The 17,799-nt window shown below is 53.3% G+C and overlaps 3 protein-coding genes across 4 annotated transcripts in view; 1 reads left to right on the top strand and 2 right to left on the bottom strand.

The window, feature by feature from the left end:
• Positions 1-13,427, top strand: part of ADCK5 (aarF domain containing kinase 5) — a 41,772-nt gene extending 28,345 nt beyond the window's left edge. For both annotated transcript variants that reach the window (XM_060243152.1, XM_060243153.1), the window contains 7 exons: positions 3,987-4,070; positions 4,403-4,484; positions 6,196-6,274; positions 6,561-6,652; positions 9,647-9,905; positions 12,249-12,365; positions 13,195-13,427. In XM_060243152.1, coding sequence (XP_060099135.1) covers positions 3,987-4,070; positions 4,403-4,484; positions 6,196-6,274; positions 6,561-6,652; positions 9,647-9,905; positions 12,249-12,365; positions 13,195-13,309 — 828 coding nt within the window. In that variant the 3' untranslated portion in view covers positions 13,310-13,427. The remainder of the gene's footprint in view (positions 1-3,986; positions 4,071-4,402; positions 4,485-6,195; positions 6,275-6,560; positions 6,653-9,646; positions 9,906-12,248; positions 12,366-13,194) is intronic.
• The window catches only part of SLC39A4 (solute carrier family 39 member 4), a 256,216-nt gene that overhangs the window by 116,334 nt on the left and 122,083 nt on the right, over positions 1-17,799 (bottom strand). The window lies entirely within an intron of this gene.
• Positions 15,740-17,799, bottom strand: part of CPSF1 (cleavage and polyadenylation specific factor 1) — a 91,419-nt gene continuing 89,359 nt past the window's right edge. The window contains 2 exon segments of the mRNA XM_060243155.1: positions 15,740-15,952; positions 17,468-17,606. Of these exon segments, the coding sequence (XP_060099138.1) occupies positions 15,905-15,952; positions 17,468-17,606 (187 nt within the window). The 3' untranslated portion in view covers positions 15,740-15,904.

Here is a 17,799-nt window from a genome sequence, read left to right as displayed (position 1 = left end):
CACTGCTCCACATAATGCCTGTTATTTGGACCAACCAAGAGTTCATTATACCTTTGCTTCAAGCGAGATGTTACAAAATATTGGGGTTTTTTTTAATGACTCAGAAAGAGAAAAATTGCACCCGTCACAACAGTGAGTCGGGTCATACTGCTTTAAAAGATGCCAGCTTCCAGTCATAACCCGGCTCTTTTCTAAAAGAGACAATAAAACAAACTCTGCATGTGTTAACAAAACTCCAGCATTCATCTCGAATTACTCCCCAAACTGGAAAAGGCAGTTTAAATGCTGGGAAAAGCTGAAAGCAGCAGGAAAAGAAGAAGACCCAGCTTGAGATGGACTAAGTACGTTAAGAGAAGCCATGTTGGATCAGGCCAATGGCCCCTCCAGTCCCACACTCTGTGTCACAGAAGAACATAAGAGAAGCCATGTTGGATCAGGCCAATGGCCCATCCAGTCCAACACTCTGTGTCACATAAGAGCATAAGAGAAGCCATGTTGGATCAGGCCAATGGCCCCTCCATTCCAACACTCTGTGTCACATAAGAACATAAGAGAAGCCATGTTGGATCAGGCCAATGGCCCCTCCAGTCCAACACTCTGTGTCACATAAGAACATAAGAGAAGCCATGTTGGATCAGGCCAATGGCCCATCCAGTCCAACACTCTGTGTCACATAAGAACATAAGAGAAGCCATGTTGGATCAGGCCAATGGCCCCTCCAGTCCAACACTCTGTGTCACATAAGAACATAAGAGAAGCCGTGTTGGATCAGGCCAATGGCCCCTCCATTCCAACACTCTGTGTCACAGAAGAACATAAGAGAAGCCATGTTGGATCAGGCCAATGGCCCCTCCATTCCAACACTCTGTGTCACATAAGAAGATAAGAGAAGCCGTGTTGGATCAGGCCAATGGCCCCTCCAGTCCAACACTCTGTGTCACAGATAAGAACATAAGAGAAGCCATGTTGGATCAGGCCAATGGCCCCTCCAGTCCAACACTCTGTGTTACACATAAGAACATAAGAGAAGCCCTGTTGGATCAGGCCAATGGTCCCTCCAGTCCAGCACTCTGTGTCACAGAAGAACATAAGAGAAGCCATGTTGGATCAGGCCAATAGCCCATCCAGTCCAACACTCTGTGTCACATAAGAACATAAGAGAAGCCATGTTGGATCAGGCCAATGGCCCCTCCAGTCCAGCACTCTGTGTCACAGAAGAACATAAGAGAAGCCCTGTTTGATCAGGCCAATGGCCCATCCAGCTCAACACTCTTTGTCACAGAAGAACATAAGAGAAGCCATGTTGGATCAGGCCAATGACCCATCCTGGCCAACCCTCTGTGTCACACAGTGGCCAAAAACCCAGGCGCCATCAGGAGATCCATCGGTGGGGCCAGGACACTAGAAGCCCTCCCACTGTTGCCCCCCTCAAAGCACCAAGAATACAGAGCATCACTGTCCCAGACAGAGTTCCAACAACACACTGTGGCTAATAGCCACTGATGGACCTCTGCTCCATATGCTTCTCCAGTCCCCTCTTGATAGATAGATAATTTATTTATATCCCGCCGGAGCAGGCTCAGGGCGGCTTGAAGTTGTCTATGCTTGTAGCCGCCACCACCTCCTGTGGCAGTGAATTCCACATGTTAATCCCCCTTTGGGTGAAGAAGCACTTCCTTTTATCCGTTTTAACCTGACTGCTCAGCAATGTCATTGAATGCCCACGAGTTCTCGTATTGTGAGAAAGGGAGAAAAAGACTTCTTTCTCTACCTTCTCCATCCCATGCATCATCTTGTAAACCTCTATCATGTCATTGAATGCCCACGAGTTCTCAAATCATGAGAAAGAGAGAGAAGGACTTCTTCCTCTACTTTCTCTCTACTGACTGACTATAAAGGAAGCCAGGAGGGCGCTCCCTTTGCAAGGCTGTCAACAAGAGGACGTTTTGGAGGTCATTCATTCCCCATAAGTCAGAAAGGACTTGACAGCCCATAACAGACATTCACTAAACCAGCAAGACTCCAGATCCCTTTTTGGAAGAGAGCACAGGAAAAAGTTGGCAGTCTTCATCTTCTCTTCGGAGACAAATGTAAGACGTTTCCTGGGGTATAGAGCCAATTAGGCCCAATTTGTTTGACCTCACGTTGCCTCCTCAGATAGTCTCTTGCCAGTTGGCATCCTCCAGATGGCCTCAGCTGCCAAGCCAAGGTGGTCTGGGTTCCTGTGTACAAAACTCCATTCTCGGGAGTTCCAAAAGCCATTGTTGGTCTTGGAGGACAGAAGACGTTCCAGGCAGCCTGTTTGCAAACACCTGAGCGAGTCTTGAGTTGCTGTTTTTGTAAAAATGGAAGTGTTTGGAGGCTGAAACTTAGGCCCCCTGAGGAGGGAGTAGCTCTGGAGAGCTAGTTTGGTGTAGTGGTGTGGACTCTTCTCTGGGAGAACTGGGTTTGATTCCCCCTCCTCCACTTGCAGCTGCTGGAATGGCCTTGGGTCAGCCGGAACTCTCGTAGGAGTTGTCCTTGAAAGGGCAGCTGCTGTGAGAGCCCTCTCAACCCCTCCCACCTCACAGGGTGATATTTGAGAGCCAGTTTGGTTTAGTGGTGAAGTGTGGGGACTCTTATCTGGGAGAACCAGGTTTGATTCCCCACGCCTCCACCTGCACCTGTTGGAATGGCCTTGGGTCAGCCATAGCTCTGGCAGAGGTTGTCCTTGAAAGGGCAGCTGCTGCGAGAGTCCTCTCCAGCCCCACCCACCTCACAGGGTGTCTGTTGTGAGGAGAGAAGGTAAAGGAGATTGTGAGCCGCTCTGAGACTCTTCGGAGTGGAGGGCGGGATATAAATCCCGTACAATTTTGGACTCCAGTAAGATTTTCTGCTTAGTGTTGTGTGCTAAAAGGGGGCCAAGGTGAGTGCCTGGCTGTCTTGCTCCCTGCAGAAGGATGCACACCCACATCCACATCCCACTGGAGGTCTAGGAAGCAGGAGGCACCAGGAGATGCAAGCATCAGCCCCAACAGATGGGGAAATGGAGCAGCTGCCGTTTTCCCTAAACAGCCTTGAGTTTGCAGAAAACTAATTAAACCCATTAAGGCTAATAGATACCAATCTAATTAGCATTAATAAAATTAATACTTCCGTTCAGTGTGTCGGTAATTAATTAATCACTTGACCCAGACAAGGCAGGCTTTCTTCCAAGGTTGCCCTCGTAACAAACAAACATGGACTGCTTCAAGGGGGGAGTGGACCAACATCTGGAGCAGAGGTCCATCAGTGGCTATTAGCCACAGCGTATTGTTGGAACTTTCTGTCTGGGGCAGTGATGCTCTGTATTCTTGGGGGCAGGGACACATTGGGAGGGTTTCTAGTGTCCTGGCCCCACCGATGGACCTCCTGATGGCACCTGGGTTTTTGGCCACTGTGTGACACAGAGTGTTGGACTGGAGGGGCCATTGGCCTGATCCAGCAGGGCTTCTCTTATGTTCGTATGTCTGCGGCAGTGATGCTCTGTATTCTTGGTGCTTGGGAGGGCTTCTAGTGTCCTGGCCCCACTGGTGGACCTCCTGATGGCACCTGGGTTTTTGGCCACTGTATGACACAGTGTTGGACTGGCCATTGGCCTGCTCCAACGTGGCTTCTCTTATGTTCTTATGTGTGACACAGAGTGTTGGACTGGCGGGGCCACTGGCCTGATCCAACGTGGCTTCTCTTATGTTCTTATGTGTGACACAGAGTGTTGGACTGGAGGGGCCACTGGCCTGATCCAACAGGGCTTCTCTTATGTTCTTATGTGACACAGAGTGTTGGACTGGAGGGGCCACTGGCCTGATCCAACATGGCTTCTCTTAGGTTCTTATGTCCTGGGGTTCTGTGTCAAAGGATCCCCTCGGCTCTTAAATTTGTGCTTGCAGGTGAGGGTTAAAGGCAGGGGGGTAGGGGGGGGGGCTGGCCTGCCTTCACCCCCTCCCCCACCTCCTCCTCCTTTCCAGCGGGTCCTGACGGCTGATTTCTACGAAGGCTGCAAAATCAACGACGTGGACGGGATCCGGCGGCAAGGTCTCCACGTCAAGGACGTGAGTTTGGACAAAAATGGGAAGAGCAGTCCAGAGTAGCCGAGGGAAAGGATGGAGAGCATTGGAGTCCCTTCTGCCCCCCAGTAGTCTGGGCTGAATAGCCGACATCCTTCCTACTGCGGCTGTGCCGTCCGTTCTGGCTGCAGTTATAGGATTGCCCCTTTAGGTGCCAAAGCTCCCCCTCCTGGTCATCCTAGGGTAGTGCAGGAGGAGCACTCGCCCGCCTCACTTCTTGCTGAGGGTGGCGTGTGGGCTCTGGCTCCCCTGCTGTCTGGATACCTGCAGTCCCCCGGCTCCTGCTCACCCACCTCTGCTTCTCTGTGCACCCTCAGGCAGCCTCCAAGTTGATCCAGGTGTTCGCGGAGCAGATCTTCTTCACGGGATTCATCCACGCAGACCCTCACCCAGGAAACGGTACGAGGCGGCACACCTGGAAGCGGATGCAACGAAACGTCATTGCGGGCATGTCCATTGAGCTGAGCTGCCGCACAAACGACTGTTACCTGTCCCATAATCTGACGCTGTCAGTTGCAGCCAGCTGCGCCCAGAGGGGGCGTGAACGTGCCCAGGGGTGCACGCGTTGCAAAGGAAAGCGGGGAGGGGCTTGCATTCTAGGAGCTGAATAAGATGAGAAGGATTTGTGGGGAAAGGAAGCTCTGGGCGGACAGTGCCGGATTAAACTTGTGAAGGCCCCTAGGCAGTCAAAATCTCGGGGGGCTCCTTGCAAATGATGTCAGAGTCGATGTGCCTGCCCCACTGCCTGCGGCCCCCGCTGCAGACTGCAGACATCTTCTCAAAAGCCCCTTTGACAAAGCTGGAGGGGGAGAGAGGCAGAGAGAGGCAAACCCGGTGATGACGCCAGCAGCAGCCGCACCAGGCAAGTCTGGCAAAGAACAGCTTGGTTGCTGGCTATAGTTACAGAATTGGGGAGACTTGTCTTAGCAGTAGTCTGTGCGAAAAGGATCTAAGGGTCTTGGTGGATCATACCCTGAACATGAGTCAACAGTGTGATGCGGCGGCTAAAAAGGCAAATGCAGTTTTGGGCTGTATCAACAGAAGTCTAGTGTCCAGATCACGTGAAGTGATGGTATCGCTTTAATCTGCTCCGGTAAGACCTCACCTGGAGTATTGTGTTCAGTTTTGGGCACCACATTTTAGGAAGGGGTCCAGAGGAGGGCGACGAAGATGGTGAGGGGTCTGGAGACCAAGTCCTAGGAGGAAAGGTTGAAGGAGCTGGGGATGTTTAGCCTGGAGAGGAGGCGGCTGAGAGGTGATAGGATCATCATCTTCAAGTCCTTGAAGGGCTGTCCTAAAGAGGATGGTGTGGAATTGTTTTCTGCAGCCCCGGAAGGTAGGACCAGAACCAACAGGTTGAAATTAAATCAAAAGAGTTTCCGGCTCAACATTAGGAAGAACTTCCTGACCGTCAGAGCGGTTCCTCAATGGAACAGGCTTCCTCCTCGAGAGGTGGTGGGCTCTCCTTCCTTGGAGGTTTAAAAACAGAGGCTAGATGGCCCTCTGACAGCAATGAAGATCCTGTGAATTTAGAGGGAGGGGTTTGTGAGTTTCCTGCATTGGGCAGGGGGTTGGACTAGATGACCCTGGAGGTCCCTTCCAACTCAGGAGGTGGTGGGCTCTCCTTCCTTAGAGGTTTTCCAACAGAGGCTAGATGGCCCTTTGACAGCAATGAAGATCCTGTGAATTTGGGGGGAGATATTTGTGAGTTTCCTGCATTGTGCAGGGGGTTGGACTAGATGACCCTGGACGGCCCTTCCAACTCTAGGATTCTGTGGCTGCGTGTGCAGGCTGGGAGGGCAGCAAGCAGGGAGGAAACCAGAGGAAAAACCGGCCGGGGTCCCTAAAAGCGTGGGGGCCCATAGGCCAGTGCCTGCTCGGCTCAATTGTGAATCCGGCCCTGCGAGTAGGCCTGCAGTGGTCTCTCCGGAGAGGCTCAGTACAATCTGTCCACTGAGGAACTGGAAGAGCCAGTGAGTGGGAGGGACCCGAGGCTTCTGGGGGCCTTTTCTCCTGACTCTTCTCTCGGTGCAGGTTCCAGGGAGGGGGAAGTGGCGGTGGAGGAGATTCTCCCTTACTTGCTGCCCCCCCCCCCATTTCTCCCTCGCAGTTCTGGTGCGGAAAGGCCCGGATGGGAAGGCCCAACTCATCCTCCTCGACCACGGCCTCTACGAGTTTCTCCGTGAAAGGTAAGTACCCCCCACCCGAGCGGGTGGCAGGGATACAGCCGCCCTGAGCCCGTTAGGGGAGGGCGGGATATAAATCTGATAAAATTCAGGGGTGGCCAACGGTAGCACTCCAGATTTTTTTTTGCCTACAACTCCCATCAGCCCCAGCCAAAATCTGGAGAGCTACTGTTGGCCACCCCTGTGATAAAATAAATAAATATTCCTGAAGAGGTCCCCCCCCCCACACGAGATCCTGCCCCCAGAGGCCCCTCCGCCACCTCTCTGATTCTTCTTGTGGTGTCGGCAGAGACCGTGAGGCGCTGTGCAAACTCTGGCGAGCCATCGTTGTGCGGGATGACACAGCCATGCGGACGCACTCCAGGCAGCTGGGCGTGAAAGGTGAGTGGGGCCGTCCTGCTGGGGGAGGCGGCTGGGTCAGTGGGTCTCCCAGTGCCTTAGAATCATTCACAAAATGTAGCCCCCCCCAACCCCCACCCTTTCGGCCCTCTTTGAGGGCCACCGAGATGGCGAACGGATGCTTTTTAAAAAAGAAAGCTGACACTGTGGAGACAGCCTTTCTCTAGAGAAGGCCACGGGACTGATGCCTACATGCATCCATTTTTATGGGCTTCAGCAGACACTGGAGAGCCACAATTTGACTAGAAAGGAAAGGAAAGGTCCCCTGTGCAAGCACAAGTCGTTTTTTGACTCTGGGGTGATGTTGCTTTCACGACGTTTTCACGGCAGACGTTTTATGGGGTGGTTTGACATTGCCTTCCCCAGTCAGCTACACTTTCCCCCCAGCAAGCTGGGGACTCATTTGACCGACCTCGGAAGGATAGAAGGCTGAGTCAACCTTGGGCCGGCTACCTGAACCAGCTTCCGCCGGAATCGAACTCGGGTTGTGAGCAGAGAGTTCAGACTACAGTACTGCCGCTTTACCACTCTGCGCCACGGGGCCGTTACAATCGACTAAAGCCAGCAGCAAAAAAGCAATTATGGGATCACAGTTGCAATACGCAAGAAACACAAAACACAACTGTGATATGTATAGGCTGCCGTGCTTTTACTTATTAATTTCACAAAAAATAGACAGAAAAAAACAATTTTCAATCTTCCACAGAGCTCATTGTTTAGTCATACAGCATCCAATTAACTAGTTGCAATAATAGACGCGTTTCGTGTTGCCACTTCATCAGTATTGTTAATGTCTTTTTGTTGGGCTGCATGTAGTGAAAGAGTAAGCCACTCCCTTTTGGAAAAAAAAACACGTGCAAAGCCTTCCGTCTCATTACTGGCCAAAACACTCTCCATGAACGAACCACTTTAAAAATACAGGTAACAATGCTCTGTATGCTGTATGACTAAACAATGAGCTCGGTTGAAAATTGGGTTTTTTTCTGTCTAGTTTTATGAAATTCGTAAGTAAAAGTAGGGTAGCCTATATATATATATATCACAGTTATGTTTTGTGTTTCTTAAAGTCAGCGGCAGGCAGGAGATGGGGTGAGGTTGCTCAGGGACGGTGGCTCAGTGGTAGAGCATCTGCTTGGGAAGCAGAAGGTCCCAGGTTCAATCCCTGGCATCTCCAAAAAAGGGCCCAGGCAAATAGTTGTGGAAAACCTCAGCTTGAGACCCTGGAGAGCCGCTGCCAGTCTGAGAAGACAATACTGACTTTGATGAACCGAGGGTCTGATTCAGTAGAAGGCAGCTTCAGATGTTCATATGGGAGGAGGGTTTTGGGGCTGGCGGATGGGCAGGGGGTGTTAACCATTCCCCCAAGGCAGAGAGCAACTGTGGGAAGGGAACTCCCCCCCCCCCCCGGTTGTCGGTTGTATTATGCTGTTTTTAACGCACTGTGTTCTCTCATGGTCTGCCCCCAGCGTTGGAAGTATCGTCCTGCTTTTCTTGCATCCCTTTTCCTTGCAGCGTCTGCCCTTGGCGGCAGGCTGTGCAAGCCGTCTGTTGACAGTGGCCGTGGGAGGAGGTTGGCATACATCTCATGCCCCTCCGGGCCCCCGCAAGATGCTTCTCTTTTTGCCAGACTGAGACTGAGGGGGGCGGCTTGCCTGACGCCAAGGCCAAATACAGAAACTGGGAGCACGCTGTACAGCACTGAAACCGCAATGTGCAAAAGTAGTCCTTCAACAGTAAACATTTGCAACAGACAATTCAAGTGTTTATACAAATTCAACCATGTATCACAACATTATAATACCTGTTGAGCATCTGCCTCAGTGGGTAACAATGAAAACAGTCTACTGCTGATCCTGGATATTCCAGGTGTCTTCAGAGGCTGTTTTCACAACAAAGCATTTTCGATATTTGGAACCACTAATTCAACAAGGAGCAAGGGCTTCACACTTGTCAAAGGAACCAGGTTCTCAATTGCCTTCTGTTGTTTGAACTTTACGGACTCGTGCACTGTGTCGTGGTGGAAACGAGAGACCCACTTCACTGATTTGTGTATCAGTTCAGGATTGCAAGATGTTCAGACTGATATACTTAGAAGATTCTTAGTGGACTTTCTTTGGAACTGTTTTGTATACTTGCAGGCGAATGCTCAACAGGTGTATTATTTTACAACTTTGTGATATGTGCTTGAATTTGTATAAACACTTGAATGGACACCTTGTTGTCTGTTGTAAATGTTTATTGTTGCAGGACAACTTTTGCACATTGCGGTTTGTCGTTTCTGAGGCCAAGGTCCAAGCAGCCACAAAGATCGGGGCTAGGGATCCCCCGCGTGGTACCCGCCAAGTTTTTTGAAAGCGGGCAGGGCCGTTGCCCAGCAAGGGTTTTGATTGGCTATGTGGGTTTTGAAAACATCACTTTGGCAGCAGCTGCTTCCACAGCTCAAGGATCTTCACTGTGACAGCCATTTTGTGGCTGGTTCCGCCTCCCCCCCTCCCCAGCAGCCGTTTTGTGGCTGGCTCCACCTCCCCCCCTCCCCAGCAGCCATTTTGTGGCTGGCTCCGCCTCCCCCCTCACCAACAGCCGTTTTGTGGCGGGCTCCGCCTCCCCCCCACCCAGCAGCCATTTTGCGGCTGGCTTCACCTCCCCCCGCCCAGCAGCCATTTTGCGGCTGGCTTCGCCTCCCCCTGCCCAGCAGCCATTTTTCCACTGGCTCCGCCTCCCCCCGCCCGGCAGCCATTTTGCAGCTGGCTCCACCTCCCCCGTCCGGCAGCCATTTTGCGGCTGGCTCCGCCTCTCTCCCCCTCCCCAGCAGCCGTTTGTGTGGTTGCGCCCACCGCGCTGTCAGAATTCCAAAGGTGCCCACAGGCTGCAAAAGGTTTGAGACCCCTCCATTCTGTGACCCTGGGGAGGGAGAGGGGAACGGGGCAACCTTTTGCTTCTCAACAAACCTCCCCCCCCCCCCAACTTCTCTTGTAGCCGAGGACTACTTCCTGTTCTGTGAGATTCTGCTGCAGCGGCCCATCAACATGTCGCAGCTGGCCATGTCGAACGTGCTGACGCGGGAAGAGGCGGCCTACATGCAGGAAATGGCCAAGAACCGCTTCGACAACATCATGCAGGTGCTGAAGGACCTCCCGCGCTCCATGCTGCTCGTCTTCCGCAACGTCAACACCGTCCGGGGCATCAATGTGGCCTTAGGGGCCCCCGTGGACCGCTACTACATCATGGCCAAAAGGTGGGCACCACGCCGGGATTCGGAAAGGCCTCGTGGGAATGCAGAGGGCTGGGCAAAGAGCACTGCCGGCTGAGGTGGCAGGCCTCCAGACACCTGCAGCAGTTGGCACCACAGGGCTCGGCTCGCTTCCTCGAGATAGCTCATAAAGGGCAAAGTATGATCGGGGCTGGTTTGCAGAGTTTTGCCCTCTCAGGCTGACAGTCGTCTGCTTCTTGGCTCTTAGGAGTCCAGTAACACCTTAGACGCCAACAAAATTTTCAGGGCACCAGATGGAGAGAAAGAGCTTCGACTCCCACATGGGCATACCCCCAAACCGCGTTGGTCTCTAAGGTGCCACTGGGTTCGAATCTCGCTGTTCTACTGGAGGCCAACATGGCTGCCCTCCTAACACTTTCTTGCCTCTCGGTTCTCCTAACAGTTCTGGTTTGTAGCAGACCAGCGACACGTATTTCTTGCCTCTCCCCTCCCTCCCCGGACTGCTTCGGCAGATGGAGAGAGGTGACCTGTGCTTTCTGAGAAATAAACTTGAAACTGACACACACCCTCTAGTCCAAGGGAGGCCAAACTGTGGTTCAGAAGCCACATGTGGCTCTTTCACACATATTGTGTGGCTCTTGAAGCCCCCACTGCCCCATTGGCCAGCTTGGAGGTGTTTGTCTCTTTAAATAACTTTGCCAAGCCAGCTTTAAAATTAAAGTTGCTTTCCTAGCACCTCTCCCTTCCTCAATCCATTTGCCTTCCTTCCTTGCGACTCTCAAACATCTGGCGTTTATTCTATGTGGCTCTTACGTTAAGCAAGTTTGGCCACCCCTGCTCCGGTCTTTCTGGAATGAGTTCTAGCAGTGGCTGTGGAAGGTCGCTGGACCAGCCCCACCTCCCCAGGAACACAGCTGGCCCCAGGCCTTTTACAGGGGAGTGCAGAAGTGGTGTTTACCACCCAAGAGAGACAGCCTGGCAAGGTTCATAAGAACATAAGAGAAGCCCTGTTGGATCAGGCCAGTGGCCCATCCAGTCCAACACTCTGTGTCACATAAGAACATAAGAGAAGCCATGTTGGATCAGGCCAGTGGCCCCTCCAGTCCAACACTCTGTGTCACATAAGAACATAAGAGAAGCCATGTTGGATCAGGCCAGTGGCCCCTCCAGTCCAACACTCTGAGTCACAGAAGAACATAAGAGAAGCCATGTTGGATCAGGCCAGTGGCCCCTCCAGTCCAACACTCTGTGTCACAGAAGAACATAAGAGAAGCCATGTTGGATCAGGCCAGTGGCCCCTCCAGTCCAACACTCTGTGTCACATAAGAACATAAGAGAAGCCATGTTGGATCAGGCCAGTGGCCCCTCCAGTCCAACACTCTGTGTCACATAAGAACATAAGAGAAGCCATGTTGGATCAGGCCAGTGGCCCCTCCAGTCCAACACTCTGTGTCACACATAAGAACGTAAGAGAAGCCCTGTTGGATCAGGCCAATGGCCCATCCAGTCCAACACTCTGTGTCACCCATAAGAACGTAAGAGAAGCCCTGTTGGATCAGGCCAATGGCCCCTCCAGTCCAACACTCTGAGTCACAGAAGAACATAAGAGAAGCCATGTTGGATCAGGCCAGTGGCCCCTCCAGTCCAACACTCTGTGTCACATAAGAACATAAGAGAAGCCCTGTTGGATCAGGCCAATGGCCCCTCCAGTCCAACACTCTGTACACACAGTGGCCAAAAAAACCAGGTGCCATCAGTGGGGCTAGTAGCCCTTCCACTGTGCCCCCCAAAACACCAAGAATACAGAGCATCGCTTCCCCAAACATAAGGACATAAGAGAAGCCATGTTGGATCAGGCCAATGGCCCCTCCAGTCCAACACTCTGTGTCACATAAGAGAAGCCCTGTTGGATCAGGCCAATAGCCCATCCAGTCCAACACTGTGTCACATAAGAACATAAGAGAAGCACTGTTGGATCAGGCCAATGGCCCATCCGGTCCAACACTTTGTGTCATACGGTGGCCAAAAACCCCAGGTGCCATCAGGGAACTTACGGAGGGGCTGTGGCTCAGTGGCCAGGCTACCTGGCCGAGTTCGATCCCCGGCAGCTCCAGCCTAATAATCTGGCAGTCGGTGACGTGAGAGTCTTCTGCCCGCCCACCCTGTGATGAGCCACCGGCTTGGTTCAGCGTAAGGCAGGTCCAGGTGCATTTTGTTAAAATAGTCCAGAGATGAAATTAAAACCTCCCCGTTGAAGTACAACATGGGAAAGATGAGATTGCAAGAACAGACCCCGCCGGAGGGGAAAGAGTGAAGGCGGCCTGCTGCCACGGACTGGAATCTGTTCTCCCCCCCCCCCCCCTTCAGTGCGGTGAAGTGCTGGAGCCGAAGCATCGCCAGGAAACAACTCGGCCTCAGCAGCCTCTTCTTCGTCCGCTGGATCCGCACTGCCTGGGAAAGCCTCAAGTTTGAGTTTGCACTCTGGTAAGGCTCGTGCGCGCCCTGCCCGGGAAGGGCCAGGCTAGGCCGATCTCGTCAGATCTCAGCAGCTGAGTAGGGTCAGGCCTGGCGTTACTACTTGGATGGGGGACCACCAGCGTTCCCTCTCAGCTGAGCTGGTGTGAGCTGGCTCACAGGTTCCCAGGCTCGGGCTCACACCTTTTTGTCTCGGCTCAGGTTGGATGGCCCCAGAGCACACTTGATGCAGCAGCTCAAGCGTTAATGCCAGGAGCTCACCAAGTAGAATTTCTGCTCACAAGGCTCCGCAACTTACAGGGAACGTTGGAGACCCCCAAGGAAGTCCATGGTTACTATGCAGAGGCAGTCACCTCTGAATTTCTGTCGCCTTCAAAACCCTACAGCAGGGGTGGCCAGCGGTCGCTCTCCAGATGTTTTTTTTTTGCCTACAACGCCCATCAGCCCCAGCCAGCATGGCCATGCTGGCTGGGGCTGATGGGAGTTGTAGGCAAAAAAAACATCTGGAGAGCTGGGGCTGGCTGGCTGGGGCTGATGGGAGTTGTAGGCAAAAAACACATCTGGAGAGCTGGGGCTGGCTGGCTGGGGCTGATGGGAGTTGTAGGCAAAAAACACATCTGGAGAGCTACTGTTGGCCACCCCTGCCCTACAGAGTCTCCATAAAGTTAGCTACAACCTAACAGCACTTCCTACCAACAACCAAAGCAAGGGGTTTTTTTTGGGGGGGGGGGGAAACTACCCTTTGAGAAGAGAGCAAGCCCAGCTTTTGGGGGGTGGGGAGGGTTGCGAGGTTACCTTTGCCTGACCCATACATTCTCCCCCCCCCCCCCCCCCCCAGGCTGCAGATAGCCTCCATGAGGCTGACTACCTCACTCCTGCGCTTCTTGGTTTTCGCCGGCTTTCTGGAAGAGGGAGAGGAACAGGAGCAGATCTACCAGTACCTGCAGGCGTAGCCGGCCCAGCTGGGGGCCCAGAACCTCACCGACAGGACCGGCTGAGGGGAGGGCCTTCCCAGCTAGGAACGGCAAAAGGACCTCCTACCGGGAAAAATAAAATCCTAGTCGCTTTTGACGCTCGGCTCTGAACTTTGCAAACTGCTGCCACCATTCCGTGCGCCCGCCCGCCTCTCTGGGGCAGGCTCGCAAAGCGGCCGGCCTGCCCTCCCACTGCAAGGAGAGGGGCCACATTTCTTTGTCGGTTCAGGAATTAGCACAGCAGAGATCCTGGGGGGGGGGGGGGGGGGGGCGGGGGGCACAGTCCTGCTTAAACTGGAGGTGCGGGAAGGAAGGCACCAACTGGTATTTCTCAGTGAAAAGGGGGCTGGTTCTCTTTTCCACCCAGCCAGAGAGACTCAGCAGCAGCAGCCTGTGGCATACCAACGTATGAAGCTGCCTTCTACCAAATCAGACTCCTCTCGGTCCATCAGAGTCAGTCTTGTCTACTCAGACAGGCAGCGGCTCTCCAGGGTCTCCAGCTGAGCTTTTTCACACCTATTTGCCTGGACCCTTTTTAGTTGGAGATGCCGGGGATTGAACCTGGGACCATCGGCTTACCAAGCAGGTGCTCTGCTACTGAGCCGCTGTCCCTCCCCAATGGCATCCCTTTGCCAATGGCCAGATTACTGCACAAGGCAGGAGGGTGGCCTCTCCCTCCCCTGCTGCACTGAGAGGTGGTCCTGGCCAGAAGATGAAGAACATATTGGACTTAGACCCCGCCCTCCATCAATCTCAGGGTCTCAGAGCGGCTCACAATCTCCTTGACCTCCCCCCCCCCCACAACAGATGCCCTGTGAGGTAGACGAAGATATTGGATTCATATCCCACCCTCCACTCCGAAGAGTCTCAGAATGGCTCACAATCTCCTTTACCTCCCCCCCCCCCCGACAACAGACACCCTGTGAGGTAGATGAAGATACTGGATTTATATCCCGCCCTCCACTCCGAAGAGTCTCAGAATGGCTCACAATCTCCTTTACCTCCCCCCCCCCCGACAACAGACACCCTGTGAGGTAGATGAAGATACTGGATTTTTATCCCGCCCTCCACTCCGAAGAGTCTCAGAGCGGCTCACAATCGCCTTTACCTTCCTCCCCCACAACAGACAAGCTGTGAGGCGGGTGGGGTTGGAGAGGGCTCTCCCAGCAGCTGCCCTTTCAAGGACAGAGTCTCAGAATGGCTCACAATATCCTTTACCTTCCCCCTCTCCACAACAGACACCCTGTGAGGTAGATGAAGATATTGGATTTATCCTGCCCTCCACTCCAAAGAGTCTCAGAGCTGCTCACAATCTCCTTTATCTTCCTCCCCCACAACAGACACCCTGTGAGGTAGATGAAGATATTGGATTTATATCCCGCCCTCCACTCCGAAGAGTCTCAGAGCGGATCACAATCTCCTTTCCCTTTCTCCCCCCACAACAGACACCCTGTGAGGTAGACAAAGATACTGGATATATATCCCGCCCTCCACTCCGAAGAGTCTCAGAGCGGCTCACAATCTTCTTTACCTTCCTCCCCCAACAACAGACACCCTGTGAGGTAGACAAAGATACTGGATTTATATCCCGCCCTCCACTCCGAAGAGTCTCAGAGTGGCTCCCAATCTCCTTTGCCTTCCTCCCCCAACAACAGACACCATGTGAGGTAGACGAAGATACTGGATTTATATCCCGCCCTCCGAGTCTCAGAGCGGCTCACAATCTCCGTGACCTTCCCCACAACAGACAGCCTGTGAGGTGGTGGGGTGGAGAGGGCTTTCCCAGCAGCTGCCCTTTCAAGGCCAACTCTACCAGAGCTCTGGCTGACCCATGGCCATTCCAGCAGGTGCAAGTGGAGGAGTGGGGAATCAAACCTTGTTCTTCCAGATAAGAGTTTGCACACTTAACCACTACACCATCTGGCTCTCCAATGGAAGACATGCTGTGAGGTGGGTGGGGCTGAGAGAGCTCTGACAGAAGCTGCCCTTTCAAGGACAACTGCGAGAGCTATGGCTGACCCAAGGCCGTTCCAGCAGGTGCAAGTGGAGGAGTGAGGAATCAAACCTGGTTCTCTCAGATAAGAGTCCGCGCACTTAACCCCTACACCAAACTGGGGCAGAGACTCCTTGTTATACAGGGATAGCAGCAGAGAGTTTGAGCCTTTCATGAGGGGGCAATTCCATTTTTGTCTTGAGTTTGTTTTGCCCCCTTCAATGCAAAGCTCTGGCACCCTCCGAATTCTCAAGATGCCCCCCCGTCATGTCACTAACTCCTCCCTGTGGCTGAAGCCAGGCCTCTCGTGCCCCCTTGAGACAGCAGCCGTCCAATAGAATCCCGCAATACTCGCTCCTCCCCTGTACTCCTCAAGGCCGTTCCTGCCCAGTTCCACAAACAAGCAACTCGGCCACTAAAGTTTTGTCATTTCTTTACAAATACTTATCGGTTTTGTACAAAAGAACCCCTCAACACACACAAACATATAAAGGACAAATCTGAGCCGGAAAGAATGTACAACTTATGGGGAGGGCAGGGCAGGGAGATGAGCCAGGCCTGCACTGTGGTGGCCCCCTCCCCTAGAAATGAGCTGTGACGCGATCGATCTCCAGGAGGTCTTCCAGAATCTGCAGAGGGAAAAAAAACAAAACCAGATGCCTTAGAGAGGTGGGAGCAGAACCCCAGCGAGAGATGAGGCCCTAACCTCTGCTCCAGGCAATGGAAGAAAAGGGGAGGAGATTGGGTTTAAACCTGCTCTTGACTCAGGATCTCAGAATCTCCTTTCCCTTCCCTTCCCCACAGCAGACACCCTGTGAGGTAGGTGGGGCTGAGAGAGCTCTTTTGATAGTTGCTCTTGGAGAGCAGCTCTGAGAGAGGTCACCCAGCAGCTGTATGGGGGAATCGAACTCAGTTCTCCCAGATTTGAGTCCACACACTTAACCACTACACCAAACTGGCTCTCAGCAGCTCTGCTCTGAATTGCATTGCTGAGGGGGATTAGAAGAATAATAATTGCAGATTTATACCCTGCCCTTCTCTCTGATCACTCGCAGCGACTTACAATCCCCTATGTCTTCTCCCCCCACAATAGACACCCTGTGAGGTGGGTGGGGCTGAGAAGGCTCTCACAGCAGCTGCCCTTTCAAGGACAACCTCTGCCAGAGCTATGGCTGACCCAAGGCCGTTCCAGCAGGTGCAAGTGGAGGAGTGGGGAATCAAACCCGGTTCTCCCAGATAAGAGAGCTATGGCTGACCCAAGGCCGTTCCAGCAGGTGCAAGTGGAGGAGTGGGGAATCAAACCCGGTTCTCCCAGATCCATCCACTTCACCACTACACCAAACTAGCTCTCTTTGGGCCCTACCTAACAGGCATTCCTCTCAGCAGTAGCTGGCTGCTTGCTGCAGTCTGCTTTTTTTGCATCCCATTGGAGGGCGTGCGAGAGCCAGTTTGGTGTAGTCGTTAACTGCTGGGAAAACTGGGTTTGATTCCCCACTCCTACACTTGCACCTGCTGGAATGGCCTTGGGTTAGCCAGAGCTCTCGCAGGAGTTGTCCTTTAAAAAGCAGTTTCTGGGAGAGCTGTCTCAGCTCCATCCACCTCACAGGGTGTCTGTTGCGGGGGGAGAAGATATAGGAGACTGTAAACCACTCTGAGACTCTGTCCCTGAAAGGGCAGCTTCTGGGAGAGCCCTCTCAGCCCCACCCACATCACAGGGTGTCTGTTGTAGGGGGTGAAGATATAGGAGAGTGTAAGCCACTCCTTGAGTCTCTGATTCGGAGAGAAGGGCGGGGTATAAATCTGCAGCCGCCTTCTGCCTCTCCACCCCTTCCAGCCTGCTAGCGGTGAGCTTTCAAAGTTAAAATCTGGCCAAAAGTAGACTGTGATCAGGAATCGCTCCTGGGATTCTGAGTCCTCCCCCCCAGGAGAACTGGGAGAGACCAAATGGAGAGGGAGCAGCCGAACTGCCAGGGAGGCTTCAGCAATCGCTCCTCCCCCCTGGGAGACGAGGACTTTGGAACCACCCAGGACCTTAAGAGATAAGACTCCGCAGGGACGTCCCTGCTGGCCTTGATTCCCCCCCCCCCTCCCAATGTCATTCAGGTGATTTGCTAGCTTTGCCCTCCCCCTGGCTGCCTACTCACGATGTCTGGGGTGGTGCCGATCTTCTTGGCCAGCTCGCTGCGCTCCATGGTGCTGAGGTAGAGGTAGCGGTTGAGCAGCTCTCCGTCCAAGACGTTGCGCACGGCGTTCTGCAGAATGCGCCGGTCCATATGCAGCATCCTGAGATCGGAGGGGACAGAAGACGCCATGAGGGAAAAGGACTCGCGATTCCTCCTCCAAAACAACCTGGGCGGCCTGGGCTGTTGCCTTCCACGTCAGGGTGACGGGAGAGAGACAAAAAAGAGGGCGTGGTGCTCCTCTCCAGATGGCCTCTTCTTTCCGGGGCTTTGTTTCGTAGCAGGAACTCCTTTGC

This window comes from Heteronotia binoei, chromosome 7 (assembly GCF_032191835.1).
Source record: "Heteronotia binoei isolate CCM8104 ecotype False Entrance Well chromosome 7, APGP_CSIRO_Hbin_v1, whole genome shotgun sequence".
In the NCBI taxonomy this organism is placed as follows: Eukaryota; Metazoa; Chordata; class Lepidosauria; order Squamata; family Gekkonidae; genus Heteronotia; species Heteronotia binoei.
The sequence above is the reverse complement of the archived record's forward strand: the minus strand, read 5'-3'. Positions and strand labels throughout refer to the sequence as shown.